Consider the following 18,615-nt stretch of genomic DNA (forward strand, 5'->3'; position numbering starts at 1 on the left):
GCCAGATTAAATTAAGCGTTGCATTTCTCAAAGATATTTTTCCTAAGAAAAATGCAAATACACCAATAGATTGGGATCTCTTTATACATTTTAATGTCTTCATTTTTGCTTTCCTTTAAATGCTAAGGCATTTAAGAGTTATGGGATCATTTCGAACAATACAAAGCATTTTTGTTTGTATAAAACCAAAATCATTTGAGTGCAGACATTTGGATTATTGAAGCTCAGAGGGAAAGAGGGAAAGCATTTGAGCTGAAAACCAAGGAGTAAATTTGAGTTGGGCAAAAGAAAGGATTGCAGGTTTAGCTTGTAGCACCTCTGTTTGCATTTGGTAAAGGACTCCCCAGGTGGCTCAGTGGTTAAGAATCCACCTGCCAATGTAGTAGGCATGGTTCGATCCCTGGATTGGGAGGACCCCCTGGAAGAGGAAATGGCAACCCATTCCACTATTCTTGCCTGGGAAATGCCATGGACAGAGGAGCCTAGTGGGTCCACAGTCCATAGGGTCACAAAAGAGTTGGACAGGACTTAACGATTAAACAACAAAGGGATACCAGGTGCCTAGCCAAAGAGATAGGACTCAGTCCCAGCAAGCTCATCTTCTATCTGGAAACCTCAGAAAGTCACAAAGAACAACAATAGGTAGGGACTGGTGAAGAATGAATAGAATAGAAAAGAGTCATAGAGAAATCCAAGGGAAGAGAACAAATGAAACATCAGGCAATGGTCTTTTTTTTTTTTTTTTTTAAAATGACTAGCCTTTCATTTCACAGGGTAAGTGCTCTTTTAACTTAAAACTAATGATCATTTGTAGGGCCTTGCTTGGAAAATAGAGGCTTGAACTGGCCTCTCCTCATCACTGCTTCTTCCAACAGGCCCTCAACACCTTTTTTCAAGTCAAGATTTCATCCCATACATGTATGACTCAATCAGATTTGGAAATGTGGGTAAGAGAAAGATGTCAAAGGAAATGTGAAGTATTCGCTTTTCTATTAGTCACACCTTTTACACCGTAGACTCCAAAGAGATGTTAAGCACATGGTTTTCCTTTGGTTCAGAAAAACCAACCACCAGAAACTGCCCAGTTTACTATTTATATTTAGCCATAAAAGAGAGGAAATAATTAGATACATTATCCACTGGATCCAATATGTCTTAGGGCTTTCTCATTAGTTCAACCTCTCTGAACAATAATAAGTACTCCAGATATCAGTGCTTTGGGGCTGAGGGAAATTAAATCTATTAAAATGTTTTCTTTTCTAGAGGTGCTAACTTTTCTATCATAAGAAAATATGTAGATAACTCACTTATTATAACCAAATTGTAGTTATTAAGTAGCTATTGATATATTTATTACTTAGATGGAGAAATATATCTATTTACATATACATTTATATATAGTGCTGGAGAAGGGAATGGCAACCCACTCCAGTATTCTTGCCTGGAAAACTCTATGAACAGAGGAGCCTGGAGGTCTATAGTCCGTGGGGTCGCAAAGAGTCAGACACGACTGAGTGACTGACACTTGCTTACATATATGTGCTAAATCACTTCAGTTGTGTCTGACTCTATGCAACCCTGTGGACTATAGCCTGCCAGGTTCCTCTGTCCATGGGATTCTCTAGGCAAGAGTACTGGAGTGGGTTGCCATGCCCTCCTTCAGAAGATCTTGCTGACCCAATCTCTTATGTCTCCTGCATTGACAATTGAGTTCTTTATCACTAGTGCCCCCTGGGAACCTACACACACACACACACACACACACACACACACACATAGGTGTATATGGCACAGAGCAGGTTTGGTGGGTGTTTTGTTGCAGCTGCCGATCTTTTTCTTTGCAGATGGTGCAAACTCCCTCGAGCCCACTTCTTGGGCCTACATTCCCACCTCACCACCTAGCTGGCTGAAATCATCAACAGGGGTCCAGTTTGAGCAGGCTGCCAGTCCTGTTTGGAGGAGTAGGGAGGGGGTGGGAGAAAGCAACCACAAAGTGTGTGGGTAGCCTCAGTTGGCACTCCTAAAATATTAGAATGTCACTGGGCCAGTAAGTCCCAAGTAGGACAACTATTTTTCTTTCTTCTACTAACATTCTGTTTACAAATCAGAGAGTTGACTTGGGGGGTGGGGGAGTAGTGGTCTCTTTCTCCCAAAATAAACCAACAGGGCATTCACTGGATTTCGTCTTGTCTTCCTAAATTGATAGCTGAGGTCACTCCATTAAATTTCCAGGGCTCAAAATCACTTTTTAAAACACAATTGGGCTTTTGAGGGAAGACATAAAACTTCCCAGATCTAATGGAGGACAGGGAAAGGGACGGAAGGTGGACACAGAGGTCCCCAGGAGGCTAGGTTTTGACAGCCTGTGACCCTATTGGCAGTTCCTGAAGGATTCAGTTTTCTGCCCATGGAGGAAGGGAGGAAAGTGGGGGAGATGGAGGGAGAGAGGGAGGAAGGAAGGAGGAAAGAAATAAAAAAGGAATGAAAGAAAGAGCGAGCACTGGAGGGAGGGAAGGAGGGAAGGAAGGAATCTATGCTGCTAGAAGGGTGGAAAGTCTGTCATTTCCTAGCTCCCATATTAGAGAGCAACGAATCCATTGCCACCCATTGGCTAGGAAGACGCTTCTGAGAGTTCCTTTTTCCTCTCCCTGCAGATATGCCCTGCGTGCAAGCCCAGTATAGCCCTTCACCGCCAGGTTCCAGTTATGCAGCACAAACATATGGCTCGGATTACACCACGGAGATCATGAATCCTGACTATGCCAAGCTGACCATGGACCTTGGCAGCACCGAGATCACCGCCACAGCCACCACGTCCCTGCCCAGCTTCAGCACTTTCATGGAGGGCTACTCCAGCAACTACGAACTCAAGCCCTCCTGCCTGTACCAAATGCAGCCGTCGGGGCCACGACCGCTGATTAAGATGGAGGAGGGTCGCGCGCACGGTTACCACCATCATCACCATGAGCACCACCACCACCACCAGCAGCAGCAGCCGCAGCAGCAGCCATCCATTCCGCCCCCCTCCGGGCCGGAGGACGAGGTGCTACCCAGCACCTCCATGTACTTTAAGCAGTCCCCGCCGTCCACCCCCACCACGCCGGGCTTCCCCTCGCAGGCGGGGGCGATGTGGGACGACGCAATGTCCTCGGCGCCTGGCTGCATCGCGCCCGGCACGCTGCTCGACCCGCCGATGAAGGCGGTGCCCACGGTGGCCGGCGCGCGCTTCCCACTCTTCCACTTCAAGCCCTCGCCGCCGCACCCGCCCGCGCCGGGCCCCGCAGGCGGCCACCACCTGGGCTACGACCCGACGGCCGCCGCCGCGCTTAGCCTTCCGCTGGGAGCCGCCGCCGCAGCCGCCGCCGCAGCCGCAGCCGCGGGCAGCCAGGCCGCCGGGCTCGAGGGCCACCCGTACGGGCTGCCGCTGGCCAAGAGGGCGCCCGCCCTGGCCTTCCCGCCGCTGGGCCTCACGGCCTCCCCTACAGCGTCCAGCCTCCTGGGCGAGAGCCCCAGTTTGCCGTCGCCGCCCAGCAGGAGCTCGGCCTCGGGCGAGGGCACGTGCGCCGTGTGCGGGGACAACGCTGCCTGCCAGCACTACGGGGTGCGCACCTGCGAGGGCTGCAAGGGCTTCTTCAAGGTGAGCCGCTCGCCTTCTCCCGGGTCCCCTCCCCTCCACTGCCAGCCTCCCCAGCCACCCGCTGAGAGCATCTAAGCGGGTCCTTCCCGGTCCTGACCATTAGAGGTGTGATGTTACTGTGCATTCCTGTAGCCTTTACTAACACCTTCACACCCACTTTCTTGGGGCCTTTTAACTTGATGTCCATCACAGGAGGCTGCCCCAGGTGGGCTTGCAGAGACTGTGAACTTCCCGACTGGGCATTACCGGCTGCAATTTTTTCTGGAGAGCGCTTTCAGAAGATTCGAAAAGGGATCTGTGATCTCAAAAATGCACACACCTCTCCGTATTCCTCTTCTATCCATCGCAAATATCTGAAGGAATAGAGTCTTGTGTGCCAGGCCTTGGGTATTTGTATCTCATTTAATCCTCCTAGTGAGAGCTAGGACTCTAGATCAGACAGAACTGAGATTGAATTTTGGCCACCTACTAGCTAGTTTTATGAAAAGCATCTTGAGGGTTTAAATTAGTTATCCTTGTTTTATAGATGAGGAGATGGAGGCTCAGGGAAGTTATTCAACTGCCCCTAGACACACACTCAGAAAGTGAGATGGAGGCAGGATGCCAACTGGTGTTTGCCTGACCCCAAAGTGCATGCTTTCTTCACAGTTCAGCAGCTGAAGAAGAGACAGGGACATCTGGGGGATGAAGCTTGGGGCAGCTCCCCTTGCAGAAGAGAGAAGCTGGAGTCTCATCAATCTGCTCCGCTTCTGTGCCACACACAAGGCCAAGTGTGGACACTCTTCATTAGCTCATAGACCCAAAGAAGAATTTTACAGTGGGAGGGGTCTTCAGCCTCCCCCTTATTTTACCCATGAGGATATTGAAGGTTAAATGGGTGATGTAGTGGCACATGGGGACAGTTCCAGCTAGTTTCTGCTACTCTGGAGTTCAGTGCTCTTTGCACCACTCAAAGAGAAGAGGCCTTGTTCTCTTACTGCTCTACTTTTGCTCTTGAACCCCAGACACTTAATTCTGCACCACCCTCCCTGTTCTCACTGCCTTGGTCATTGCATCAGGTATTTGCAAATCCAAGAATGTTCTCCCACAATTCTCACTTCCTAAGCTCCAGCGCTGGCCAAGGTGGAGAGAGAGGAGAAGCTGGATGCTGACTGGATAATGAGGATTTGGGAGGCCAATAGGCTGGACCTTTGAGCATGCTGGAATTATGAGTCAGAACAACCAGAAAGGAATCCTTGATCTGTCACCTATCAATTTTATGATGTTGGGTAGGACACTTCCTATCAGACCTCAGTTTCCTATCAAGTGAATACAATGCAGAGAAGAAATGTTAGTTTTAAATGAGATAAAACATTTATGAAAATATAATTTTTAAAGGGTCATAAAAGAATAGTACATTGTAAATGAAAACTACAAAGTATTTATGAAAAATGCACATGTGTACATTGGTATACATACCAATAAGCAACAGTTATTTTTGATCTGGAGATAGGAATCATATGATTAATTAAATTCTGCAGACAAATGAGAAAATATTTGTGGAAAGATTTTACAATATATTAAGCACCATACAAGAGGTATGCTAGATTATGATGTCTTAAATGTAGAACCATCGGTTTAGCCATTTTTTTTCTGTCAAGTAACTGCATTTCTTCAGCAGATTTGATTTTTACAGTGTTTCAGTGGAAATGCTGAAAGGCAGTGAAACAGGCAGCCAGAAGGGGGAAAAGAAAGAAAAACAATTATGAGAAGTATAAGTAATCCATAAATATAACCACCCCTGAATAATTGAGAGTTGACCTAAATGCAGGAGTGATAATACATTTCTGGTCTAGAAATGTCAATTGTGTTCCCCAACAAGCGTCCTTTTTCTACAGCAATACCTCGAAAACAAATCTATACTTGAATGGGTGGGGGTAGGATAGGGGAGAACCACCCCACACACGGATCTGTTAATTAAGGGAGCAGGAGCAGGTTTTACCCAGTGGCTTTCTACCATTAAATTGAATTCTTTAAAAATGTGACATGAAGTGCAGTTAATGATGGGAATTCAGTGATTGAACCATAACGATCTCTCCCTGTCCTTAAACAGTTGTGCAAGCACACACAAATGTTAGGAAGGTTTCAGGTTATTGGGAAAACATATACCTGAAGCAAAATGCCACCAGCACTCAAACTGGTATATCCTTGAGGATGATGATAAGAAATACAGTTTTCTAAAATTACTTTGAAAGAGAGCTTTTAATTACAATGAAAGAGAGCTTCATTCAGGAAACACAGGTTTCCTACCCTTAGAGACTGCTGCAAATTTAAATGCTGGAAACATCAGAAGTATGTTGTATTTTTGAAATTTCTCATTTTGAACTAAAATCACCTGCTAAAGCAGGGAAAATGTATCTGGCTTTAAATTTTATATAAGCAGTTTAGAAATGATCCCTTAAAATGAAATTAAAAGGTGATAGAGTAAAAACTGATAGAAGAGGATTGAGAATTGCTGAAAATTTAAAAATATAGAAAGTAAATCTAGAATTTTAGACACAAAATAGATCACCAATCCTAGATTACCTAGATTTTTTTTTTTTTCATGTAGCCCAGGCTTACCAAATAAATTCACCTTTCTGCTCTATTTGGAGTTGAATAGATTCAGGTAACTTCTGAATGAGTGGTGAATATACATCCCTTTGCACAAATTATTTTTATTTTTTTAAATCAAGCATTCTCTTGTATCTGGAGCATAAAATATCTTTTATTATTTCATGTTTCATTTTAAAATTGTATGTGATTCTGAAGAATACAACATTATTTTATATCCAGACCCAAGTTTAATGTTGCATCTTTTACAATGTGGCTATTTTGTTCATGTCAATAGTCATTTATGACATAACCTATTAATGAGAATTTTCACTGAAAATATATGGCCCTCATATTCCTTCCTTTATCTCATTCTTTTTTGTTTGTTTGTTTTTTCTTGGATGTGATAGTGGTTCTTAGTATCCAGTTTTAAACCTTTTCTTTCAAAAGTCAGAAATGGACAGTTTACCATTCTTTTAAAAATAAAATACACTGCAAAGGCTGATTAAGTGATTTGTTTTTGCATTAAAACTTTATTTCCTATATGTTAAAACTAGAGAAGTCCTCATTTTTGCTCTTTATGATTTCATCTCTATTGGCGGACAAAGCCACTTTCTGTGATATTTGACTTACAATAGTGATAGGCAACAAAGTATATCCCAGATAATTTTGACTTTATTTTAATAAGGTCAGCAATAATCAGGGGAGTGGACCAAGTAGAAAATTGCTCCCAAGGGGATATTAAAAGTGAAGATAATCTAATCCTCCAAGGTATGATATGTTGACCTGGTAATTTCAGATATGATTTTATCATTCAGACTTGGATGTCTCCTGAGACTTGCTTCAGAACAATCCGAGATGATTTTCATTGTCAGCAGCTAACACTAATAAAATTGTTTTTCCTGCAGGCTAGTGTGTTAGGAAATTAAATTTATCTAATTATACGAATTGCACTGTCGCTTTTCACATTGTAATTAAAATACATCTTGTCAGGTCCTACCTCTTTCCAGAAACTATTAGTTGACTATCTGTGTATTGTATTTCCTCAGAGAACAGTGCAGAAAAATGCAAAATATGTTTGCCTGGCAAATAAAAACTGCCCCGTAGACAAGAGACGTCGAAACCGATGTCAGTACTGTCGATTTCAGAAGTGTCTCAGTGTCGGAATGGTTAAAGAAGGTATGGGTATAATGCTTTTTATCCAACTTGCTTGTAAATATTCTCAGATATCCCTGAAAAAAGTTAATATTTACATTTGGGATGGTGAATTTTCCTAGTTTCCCTTTCCTTTCAGCATTCTATTTTTATGGTGTATTTACATTTAAAAATAGCAGAGGTCTGCTTATTCTAATTTCTCAAAATCAATAGAGAGCTTGTGTACATACGTCTTTCTTCTATTTGAGAGGGAGACTTTTAGGGCTAATTCATTACCAAATGTACGTATGGGGTGGCTGTTATGCTGGCTGTTTCAACTCTCATTAAATCATTGTGAGGATATTACTCCAAACTTTTTCCACTTTTAAACAGTCAGTCTCACTAACGATTTGCTCAACTGTAAAGTTTTTTGTTTCCTTTCTGTGATTTATGGCTGTTTGTGGATATCTTTGGAGACATTTTTTCTTTTTTTCTCTTGGTATCAGTTGTCCGTACAGACAGTCTGAAAGGGAGGAGAGGTCGGCTGCCTTCCAAACCAAAGAGCCCATTACAGCAGGAAGCCTCTCAGTCCTCTCCACCTTCTCCTCCGATCTGTATGATGAATGCCCTTGTCCGAGCTTTAACAGACTCAACGCCCAGAGATCTTGATTATTCCAGAGTAAGTTTTATGATATCCTGCTTTTGAGTGAATGATCAGGGTCTCTATTCATGATGCTAGTAATAAGCCTGGATTGAATGACTTGTGTCTGGCACTGTGCTCAACCATTTTCATATCTTTTCTCTATTTTTTCACTTCACTTAGCAATTCCAGTGCATCCATTGCACCAAATGATTTTTGCTTTATTGAATCTCAGGATTCCTGATGGTTGTGCCAATGAAAATCTGCACAGGTGTATTACAATTTGTACATTTCTTTCGTGCTTTAGACAACATGACTACTATGTTTTTCATATTGTGACCAAACCAGCTGGGTAAGCCTCAAGTTATCCTTAAACAGTTTACCCAGTTGCACTGGCATTGATTGACCTACTGCTTATGGAGAGGGATTAGACCATTGATGGAGAGGAGCAAACTCTGGCCTTGACATCAGGAGGTGTCAGGAGGACTGGGATGGAATGTTGCCTCTGCTGCTTCCTGCCTGGGTCACCTGGCTCCTGCTCTTGGCTTTCTCATCCTTACAGTGGAGATTACAATATTTAACCTCAGAGGGATGTTTTAAACATCAGTCACATAGGAACAATGGTTGAGAAAACATTTGAAACTGTAAATGACCACCAGTGTTGTTAAGTCAACCAAAATATATCAACACTTTTATTTGATATGGGATATAGTGAAATATCATCAGTTTGAAACCTGAAAATTCCCAGAAATTTGGATAACATGAAGAAGAACGATTTTCTGAGCAAATGTTTAAAAATTATTGGAAGACAATTTTAAAAGAGACTTAGAAAAGCAAACTTCTAGTAAGTCAGGGTCTCACCAGAGAAAAAAAGAAAGGAAAAAGATCATAATTATTCAGCCATTTCTACATGCTAGACATTGTGGTACTTTGTCTCATCTAACAACCATTTAAAGAACCATAAACTGTAAGAATAGTTACTCCCACTCTAAGACAAGAAAACTTAGAAACACAATTTCCACACAGAGGAGAGAGAAACCAGTCAAGGGATCCCCAGTTGGTTGATTTGGCTTGGTAGCAATTACCAGATTGCCTTCTCCAGGTCCAATCAGTATCTTGAACTTCTGGTTGAAGGGTTGGCTAAGAGTGTGAGTGTGTCTGCTGTTGCCCTCTTTTTAGGTTGTAGTTTGACAGAAATGAAAGGGTGATTGGTATACCTGCTGTGATCTTCCTCCCTTCATCCCCTCCCTCCTTTTAGGCTGTGAGGCCTCCTTTGTACTCTGGAGCACAAGACTTCCTATGAGAAGCATGGTAGGTCCTTAGCATCAAAGGTTGAGGACTCTTGTTCTGATTACAAGTAGCATCTCTTGACTGAAGTCAAGTCTCAAATAATAGTTTAACTGAATAATGCAGTGGTTAAAGGGCTAAGGCTTTGGAACTGTGCAGGCCTCAAGTAAAATTTCAATACTGTCATGTATTGGAATGACCAATACATTCCAAGCTGGGTGACCCTGAGCAACTGATTAAATCTTTTAATATCTCACCTTCCTCGTCTGTGTTATGGAAGAATAATACTATCTACTTCCCAAGATCGTTTTTATAAAATTTAAATAAGATACTTGTCAGAGCTTTAGCTCAGTGCCCTGTATATTAGCTCCTTGACCATACCTTCTTATTCTGTCGTTTGTTGAATGCTTTAATGAGTATAAACACTGCATGTCAGGTGCTATGTAGCAAAACCACTAAGGTAAGTGTGATGGTTGCCATTTCATAGATGAAGAGATTAAAAGTCAGAAAGCCTAAAGAACTGACTTGCCCAAGGTCACATGAGTGAGTGAGTGAGTGAAGTTGCTCAGTCTTGTCCGACTCTTTGCAACCCCATGGACTGTAGCCTACCAGGCTCCTCAGTCCATTGAACTTTCCAGGCAAGAGTACTGGAGTGGGTTGCCATTTCCTTCTCCAAGGTCACCTAGCTAATATGTATCTGAGATAGAATTAGAAGCCAATTGGTCCAATTTGCCCTGCAAAGTCTGTGTTCCTAAGACCAAAATTTCCTGCCTCTCTGGTTTCAGTGAGAATGGGTGATGGAAAAGTGTTTGGGAATAAAGACTTTTCCATGAACCAACTCTGGCCTTCCCTTATGCAATCTATCTGAATTAATGAAACTTCTCGGCACTGCCTCCACTGAGACTACAACACACAATCTGACCTTGTTCTAGGGCATTGGCAATGACTATGGCCAGTCCAAAGAATTTTGTCCACAAAGTGATGATGGCGGGGGCACAAATCATCCAATTATTGGTCTACGTGGCCTAATTAGTTATTCAGTGGTGAACCCTGTCCCATACTTTGAGTTGTCCCAGCTGGGAACTGTCTCCACACTGAAAAATCAATCCACTGTGTTTGCTTGCTTCTGCACCATTCAGTGTGTTAGACTAGAGTCATCATCCTCATCAACAAACATTTATCCAATTTAATTGTTAGCTTTGTCCAAAATAGCAGATTGACCATGCCAGACTCTGGGTCATGATGATACTACCTTTGGGGCCTGGTTCAATTTTGCAAAGCATATTCATTTTAATTGCATTGTTTTGGAATCAGATCGAACCTCATAGCTTGGATTCCCCTGCTTTTAGATAGCTTTACAAAATTATCAAAAATTGGACCCAAATCAATTAAATTAAAAGTCTTTTTTAAAAAATACAGTGAGTTTTCATCAAAAACTTGGATGAAGGCATAGAAGGCATGCTGATCACATTTGCAGATGACAGAAAGCTGGGAGGGATCGCTAATATGATGGATGTCAGTATCAACATTCAGAGTGATTTCGACAGGTTGGAACAGGATGGATGAAACCATCATGGAGAAAGTTAACAAAAATAAACGTGAAGCTCAGCATTTAGAATTTTTTTAAATGGGAGAGACTTAGCTTCTCAGTGGTTCATGTTGAGAGATCTCAGGAATGTATTCCCTGTGCTCAGTAAGAACCACCAATGTGTTCAGGTGGTGGAAAGAGGGATGCTAAATTAGCTTCAGCCTCTGAAGAAGAAGGATAGGACCAGGACTAACTTGGTGGTGCCCCATGGGCTCTGTGCTGTCAGTCCACACTTCAAGGATCGAGTTCAGTTCCAAGCTGGGATTTAAGAGGGCAATGGATACACTGTTTTTAAAAAACTTGAAAGGGATAGTTGGAGGAAATGGTAGTATGTAGACAGAAAGAGAGTAGGTGTGATGGGACTAGGTCACACTTTTGCCATGTTACCAAGAGGACTGTTCTCCCCAGGGCAGATCTAGAGAGTGAAGGAAGTGGCCTTTCCAGTCCATTCTGAGGACAAGAAAGAGTTCTATTGGCTCCAAGAACTGCTATGGCAGTATGAAGAAACTTAAGGAGAACTCTTTAAGGGTTCCTCACAAGGAGACAGGTTGTTTTGGCTGATATTAAGTTCCTTCCAGCTCTGAGATTTCATGATTCTAGGGTCTACCTTACTGTCCCTAAATGCAAGTGAATAGATAGATATACATATACATATAAGAATGTGTGTTGTTAAGTAACTTGTTACTTCACAAGATTGAATTTGCTTATTCATTTTCTTAAAAAAATTTACATAAAGTGAATGAAGCAAAATGAATTTATTGAAAGTCTACTCTGAGCCAGGTACCATCACATATATTTAGTTTATGTGGTATAATTTATGGTTTCAGTCATTTTTTAAATATCATTCATTGTAATTCAGTTTTCATATTACCTTCTCTTTAAAGTTTTTATTTAAGAATTCAGAGAACTGGAGGTGATCTTGAGGTAATCTAATCCAACATTCATATTTTCAGAAGAATAAATAAAAGTTTAAAAAGATTAAGTGGCTTACCTAAAGTCAGTGGCAAACAGACCCAAATCTCACCCCTCAAGAGAGTATGTTTCTCACCATATTGCCTTTCTATGTAATGGAAATGTACTAGTTTGGCTTTTTTTTTTCAAATAGAAGTCTTTATTAGATTTTTTAAATTACAATAAGAATAACATATACTCATGGTTTGAAAAAGGCAAACCATTTAAAAGTGAATCAAGTGAAAAATGAAAGTATCTTCTTCATTTATTTCTGCTTAAACCATAAGATAGTGGTAGACATAATTTATTACATTTTAAATAAGAATATGCACTATCGGTTTTGAGTCAGACAGTTGAACATGACCAAAACAATTTATTAAAGATGCTACCTTCCCCCAGTGAATCAGAGAAATGAGAAAACATTTGCCAGACAGGTTCATTCTAATCTTCTTGTCCCAGCCTATGTGCCTTTAAGGTAGTAAGTGAGTGTTTTCCTGGTTTGTGGGACAGGGAGGTGGAGGACTTGTTCCAAGTCACAGAGGGAAGGGTGTTTTCAAGGCCAGAAAGATTGCTCCTCGCTCTGTGAAACGTTCCTGGCGCTGAGACCTTCTCTTCTCCTTTGGGCCAAACTTCTCTCCTTCAAAAGTGAGCTCAGATCATTATATATCAGTGCAGTCAAAACATGTCAGATTTGATTTGTTTCGCCTCAAAATGTTGCTGTTCTCTACCCCACAGTTGCTTTTAATTTAGCATTACAAGTATATATAGATACCGGACTTGACTTCAGAGCTTGTGTAATTACTAATGAGAAAGTGTACTTCACATCCTCATTTGTTGGTCATTTTAAGTATTTGCCAGCAAACTAAGATGTTTTCTGGTAAGAGTATCACTTAGCACTGTAACAGACTCCAAAAACAAGATACAATTCAGATACAACCAGGCACCAGCAAGTGGTATTTAAATATGTTAACAAAATAGCCTAAGAGACAACATAGCTGGCACGTTTTAGACCTACAAAGTATAAACTACATGAAGATTCTGCAGAATCCTTCTTAAAGCTACTTCAAAGACCCTCTCAAATTGCCACTAACCCACTGGATGATTTCAGGCCAGTTCTGCCCCTCTGTGGGCCTCAGTTTTCTCGTCTGAATGACGAGGAGACTGGACTAAATGCAGTGCCACAATCCCTTCCAGCCTTCTCATTCCCTGACCCTGTGACCATTATACCTGCTACAATTCCCCTATCAGTACAGGTCTCCATTTCCCAAAGTGTGGTACCCAGGTTGCCTGTATCAGAAGGAGCCAAGGTGTTTGCTTAAAATGCAGATAGCCCCGGGGCTACATGCAGGCCTACTGACTCAGAACTGGGGGACGGGGAAAGCAGGCAGGAATCTATAGTTTTAAAAAGGCCTCAGATGGTTCCTTGGCACACTAAGGTTTAAGAACCATCATTATAATTTAATAAGAACAATTCAATTTTACCCCAAATCTCCTATTTCCCAACCTGCCTGGCATTGAGAAGGAATGAGCAAAAGACATGAATTTAACAGAAAGTAACTGACTCACTGAACAGTTCTTCCAGAGCAATGGACACATTACTGAACAAGATGCAACTCCTGTCTTCATGGAGCTTACAGGCCAGTGAGGGAGACAGAAAATAAACCCATATGTAACTGCAGTGATGCCATTTTGGGAAGAGAGGAGGGTTTGGGGGTTTTGTTTTTGTTTTTTAGAGAAGGGAGGCAATTAGATCAGAAAAGAAGAAATTTGGGGAAAACTGTATTAATTGCCTGTTTTTAAAGTGTCACTTTTTACAGTGTAAGATCCTAAGACTATTTATACATAGTTTGGCTCATAGAATAGTAACATCTGAAATATAAGGACCCAGGGAAAAGTAACACTGTAAGGGAAAATAAAATGTTCTTAAGACATTTTACATATTTAGCCTCGACTGACGGTGAGATAGAGTGAGTATCAGATTCCACTCTGCTATGAAAACATCACATTGCTAAATTTTAGGGCTGGTGTTCACCAAAGGTCTTGCATAATTTATTTTAGGCCTAGCTGTGGCTGAAATCTGACTTGTACATACATGGTATTACCATTTGAAATGTGTCAACTCATTTAGTTTAAATAATATTTGTTGCTTGCAGTTCTAGATTCTCAATCTAAGTCCTTCAGAGAAATCTGCATTTGTCATTAGCTATCAGTAAATGCAATCCTGTGTCTTTGAGTAGTGGTAAAATCTGATTATTGATGGATCAATTATCCATAAAGGCTGGAATACAACGTTAGCATAAAGAGGAAAAAAGATTCACTTTTAAGGTCTTTCTCTATTTGGCCTATATCTGATTAGAATGATCAATAAACAAATTATCCAGATTTTCTTTGGTGAACCCCAAACTGCTTAGCCCAGAGATAGAGTGATATAGGGGAGTACAGAAGCAGAGTTTGGAGTCTGGTTCTTCCAACTCCATGCTCAGCATTTCATAGCAAGGTGTTTATAAACTGCTAGCCCAGACAGAGAGAGACTCTAATATGTTTTGTTCTGTGTCTTTAAAACCTTATATTCAATAGAGGGGACAGTTGATTTTATTTTTCACCCCCAGAAGTTGATGCTGACCCTTCAGTCATCTCCTAGTTACTGGTTACTGGTGGCTCAGACTGAATCCAGTTTGGCTCCAGAATTCTGGAATGTGAACCGGAATCACTGCAGGTGAAGCCCAGAGAATCTGGCTGGAGTCTGGCACACAGGGCCTGCTGGCTTTCCTCCTTGCTGGACTCCATCAGAGAAAACTGCATACACAGGCAGCCACTGCATCTCCCTGTGTTCAGGATTCATGAAATGTGAGCCCAGCAGGGGCAGAGGCCTGCAGAGGACCCTGGGTGAAAGCTAAGTGCTCTGGAGGCTTCTGAGCAAATATTGGAAGCAGGGAGATTATTGAGTTGTGAGCCCTGCTTTCAGGGACAACAGTGCAGGGGGGAGCTGTTAGGTTCCATTCCTTGATGTTCTTTAGTTTTTTTCTCTCCATTTAACACCCTACTTTGAAACAATAAGGCTGAATTAGTATCAAATTCTAGGCAATACCATCATACCTGATGTGATTAGCAACATTTAGAATCATTGAATGCAAGAGCCATCATGTGGAACATTCACCAGGATAGATGATGGTCTGGGCTGTAAAAGAATTGAAATCATACAGTGTCTACCATCAAACCCACCCTGGAATTAAACTAGAAATCAATAACAGAAAGACAACTGAATACAAGAGCCAAAGGAATCTTAGAGGTTGGCTAGTCTAGTCACTTCCTACTTCAGAGACAGAAAGAGACCAGAGAAGTTAAGTGCCTAATCTAGGGCTTCACAGCAAATCAGTGTCAAGGCCTGGAGGAGGCACCCGAGATTTGCTGTCTGATCCAACATTCTTTCCTCAACTCTCCGTTATCTGAGAGTTTCACATGTAGTGCTGTCAGTTTCCTAAACATGGTGCTGCCTTGAATTTCATGCTGCCTGTGGGGAACATTTGGAATTAGATTCATGTAAGAAGAGAAACAGAGAAGGCAATGGCACCCCACTCCAGCACTCTTGCCTGGAAAATCCTATGAATGAAGGAGCCTGGTAGGCTGCAGTCCATGGGGTCACTAAGAGTTGGATACGACTGAGCGACTTCCCTTTCACTTTCACTTTCATGCATTGGAGAAGGAAATGGCAACCCACTCCAGTGTTCTTGCCTGGAGAGTCCCAGAGACGGGGGAGCCTGGTGGACTGCTGTCTCTGGGGTCGCACAGAGTCGGACACGACTGAAGTGACTTAGCAAGAAGAGAAAGTTTAAAAATAAAATCTTTTTCTCCCCACTCTCCTCCAGTTAATACTACATGTGCTAAAAGGAGGTGGTGGGGAGTGTCCGTGTGACACCAGATCATGCTGTCATCCTTGAATATCCATGGAAAGGAGAGATGACTGCTTCCTTCTACCCTACGTTCCTCCCATTCCAACTCTGAACATCCAGGGCTTCATATTAATAGAATCCTGGTCCTGGGCAGATTATTGGGAATAGAGGAGCCAGGACTTTGGACTGGACCTGATATTATGGGATCCTAGAAAGTTAGGCTGAAAATTAGGAACCTTCCAGTTCAACCTCATCCCTCATCTTATAATATGGGAGCTGAGGGACAGTGATAATTCTAAATATCAAAATCATTATCAGTATCGTTACTGTCTTCATGTGTTAAATATGTTCTCTGTACCAGGTTTTCCACATATGTTATCACATTTAATCACTGCAACAAAATGTTGAGGAAGATAGTACCACCATTGTACAGAGGAGAAAACTGAGGCTCAGAAAAGCTAAGTAATTTACCCTAGATAACTATAGTAGCAGAGCTACATTATTTCACAAATTAGGGGCCTAGAGAAATCTAGGATTGAAGTAACTGGGCTCCTTGTCTGATGTTTCTTTTGTTATTTCATGACGCCTTTTGGGAAAACACAGTGGGATGAGGGGAGAGCCAATTCATACAAGGGCCTTATTTCTTCAGACCTATGTAATTCTACAGTGAGCACCTGTCTGCTCTTTGGCTTTTTGTCCTCCATCCCGACTGTTCTTTCATTGAACAATATTCAACAACGGTTTGTTATGGTTATCGTTTAGTCACTGAGAGTCAATTATGTGCCAGTCACTGTGGTGACAAAATATGAGACCAAATGAATATATACATGGAGAGCAAAATCCTTTTTTTTTTTTTTGAAATGCCACCTTTACTACAGAGTATATTCTCATATACACGTATACACATATACTCTAGTCTTCCATTGATCAAAGCAAAATACTTTTAAAAACTATCCTAGGCCACCAGCTAATAATATCAGAACTGTTAATAGCCAGAAGGTGTGGGACTGGAAATGACAGAGGCATGTTTAAGTCTTGGCTGTACCACTGTAGGTTATGTAACTTGGGAGTCTGTTCGCCTTTCTGAGCTTCTTTGAGTCTCAGTTTCCTCATCTGTAAAATAAGGATTAAAATCCATGCCCCTGGAAGATCAACTGAGAAAGGAGACACAAAAGCACCATCAGCTGTGTTTCTGTGATGGCAATGATGCACATTTACATGAAGGTTTTTGCATATCTCTTAAGTCTCTATTGTTGGTTGTCCCTGGATTATTACCTTGCTGTATCAATCTTTCTGCCGGGAGGAGGAAAGATTTTCCTCCAATGATTGAAGCAAAACGCTGCCGCCACCAGCATAGCTAAAAGCTAGGTAGAGACTTTAATCCTGCTTGTACCTTCCTTCTCCTGGAGCCCTCAGGTCAGTGTTGTCCAACAGAACACATTCTATACCACATGGTGGCTATTGAGCACTCGAAATATGGCTAGCGTGATAGAGGATTTTCACTCATTTAAGTAGCCGCAAGTCCTGAGTCTAATGGCACCCTACTGCCTGGGCCGTGCCAAGGACACATTCCTCCCCCATCCCCTCCTTTTTTGTTTTATCTCTCAGAAATTCATCAACAGTAAGCACTCATCTTCTTGAACTGGTTAATTCTAAGATTCTCAAACTTCACTGTGCATGAGAATTCACCTGGAGATATTGATAAAACAGTTTCTTGGGCTACTCCCCACAGAGATTCTGATTCTGTAGGTCTGGGGCAGAGCTGGAGAGTTTTGCCTCTAACACATTCCCCGGTGTTGCTGATGCTGCTGGTCCAAGGACCACAGTTTGAGAACCAGGGATTAATTAAACATCTTGTTTGGAGACAGCTATGCCTTAGGGACTCTGTGGATTCTGGAGGCTCACAAAGACAACCCCCTAGGGTAATGACTCTCAACACTGGCAGCCCTTTGGAATCACCTGGGGAGCTTTTAAAAATTCCTGATGACCAGTCCCCATCCCAGACCAGTTAAATTAGAATCTCTGTGGATATGACCTGACTTGAGTGTTTTTTAAAGCTCCCCAGATGATTGCAGTCAGGACTGAAAACCAGTGCACTCATGGGACTTAAGCAAATTTCATTGCCTATTAAGTGGTAACAGAGTCCACTCTATTTATGTCACAGCACTATCATGAGAATCTGATGAGACTATGAGTGCAAAAAGATTTTATAAACTTTAGGACCCAAAAGTAAAGATTTAGACAATGACAATCTTTTTTTGTTTTTTTTTGAGTGCAAATTGTTTTATTAGAAGGTGCTGGAAATTAGGGGGATGAGGACTAAGACTTGTAAGAGAAGCAAGCAATAAAATGTGCAGCATCACAAAAAACACCATGTGGGCAGCTGACACTTGGTCCCAAAGGAAGACTCTAGGAGACAGTGTGGAACCTGCATTGAACTGTAGTTACCCCACCCAAGGGATACACAGCTTGGTTATTTATCCACCAACCCACTGACTGAGGTTCTCCAGGGAGGATGCTAATTTCTAGCACTTTCTGCTGTCAGTCACAGTAAGAGTGGGCTCTGGTGGTCAAAGAAAGCCCTCCTGAAAAGGAAAGGCATTGACAATCTTGCAAGAGCCAATTAGCAAATGATGCTGTCAGCCCTATTGGACTGAGATAACGCTGCTCTCTGTGGTTTGCATTCTAGTACTGTCCCACTGACCAGGCTGCTGCAGGCACAGATGCTGAGCATGTACAACAGTTCTACAACCTTCTAACAGCCTCCATTGATGTATCCAGAAGCTGGGCAGAAAAGATTCCCGGATTTACTGATCTCCCCAAAGAAGATCAGACATTACTTATAGAATCAGCCTTTTTGGAGCTGTTTGTTCTCAGACTTTCCATCAGGTAATTACTATTCTTTTATCTTCCTTTA

General features: G+C 41.9%; 1 protein-coding gene across 3 annotated transcripts in view; it reads left to right on the plus strand.

Annotated features, from left to right (window-relative positions):
- Nucleotides 1-18,615, plus strand: part of NR4A3 (nuclear receptor subfamily 4 group A member 3) — a 42,418-nt gene that overhangs the window by 4,216 nt on the left and 19,587 nt on the right. The window contains exons 3-7 of one of the 3 annotated variants that reach the window (XM_040238962.1): nucleotides 876-947; nucleotides 2,655-3,637; nucleotides 7,258-7,387; nucleotides 7,849-8,021; nucleotides 18,388-18,587. In XM_040238962.1, coding sequence (XP_040094896.1) covers nucleotides 917-947; nucleotides 2,655-3,637; nucleotides 7,258-7,387; nucleotides 7,849-8,021; nucleotides 18,388-18,587 — 1,517 coding nt within the window. In that variant the 5' untranslated portion in view covers nucleotides 876-916. Of the gene's footprint in view, nucleotides 1-875; nucleotides 948-2,654; nucleotides 3,638-7,257; nucleotides 7,388-7,848; nucleotides 8,022-14,844; nucleotides 15,360-18,387; nucleotides 18,588-18,615 lie in introns of those variants that run through there. The other 2 variants (XM_040238980.1, XM_040238970.1) reach the window with 2 other exon arrangements.

Source organism: Oryx dammah, unplaced genomic scaffold (assembly GCF_014754425.2).
Source record: "Oryx dammah isolate SB20612 unplaced genomic scaffold, SCBI_Odam_1.1 HiC_scaffold_1, whole genome shotgun sequence".
NCBI classification, from domain to species: Eukaryota; Metazoa; Chordata; class Mammalia; order Artiodactyla; family Bovidae; genus Oryx; species Oryx dammah.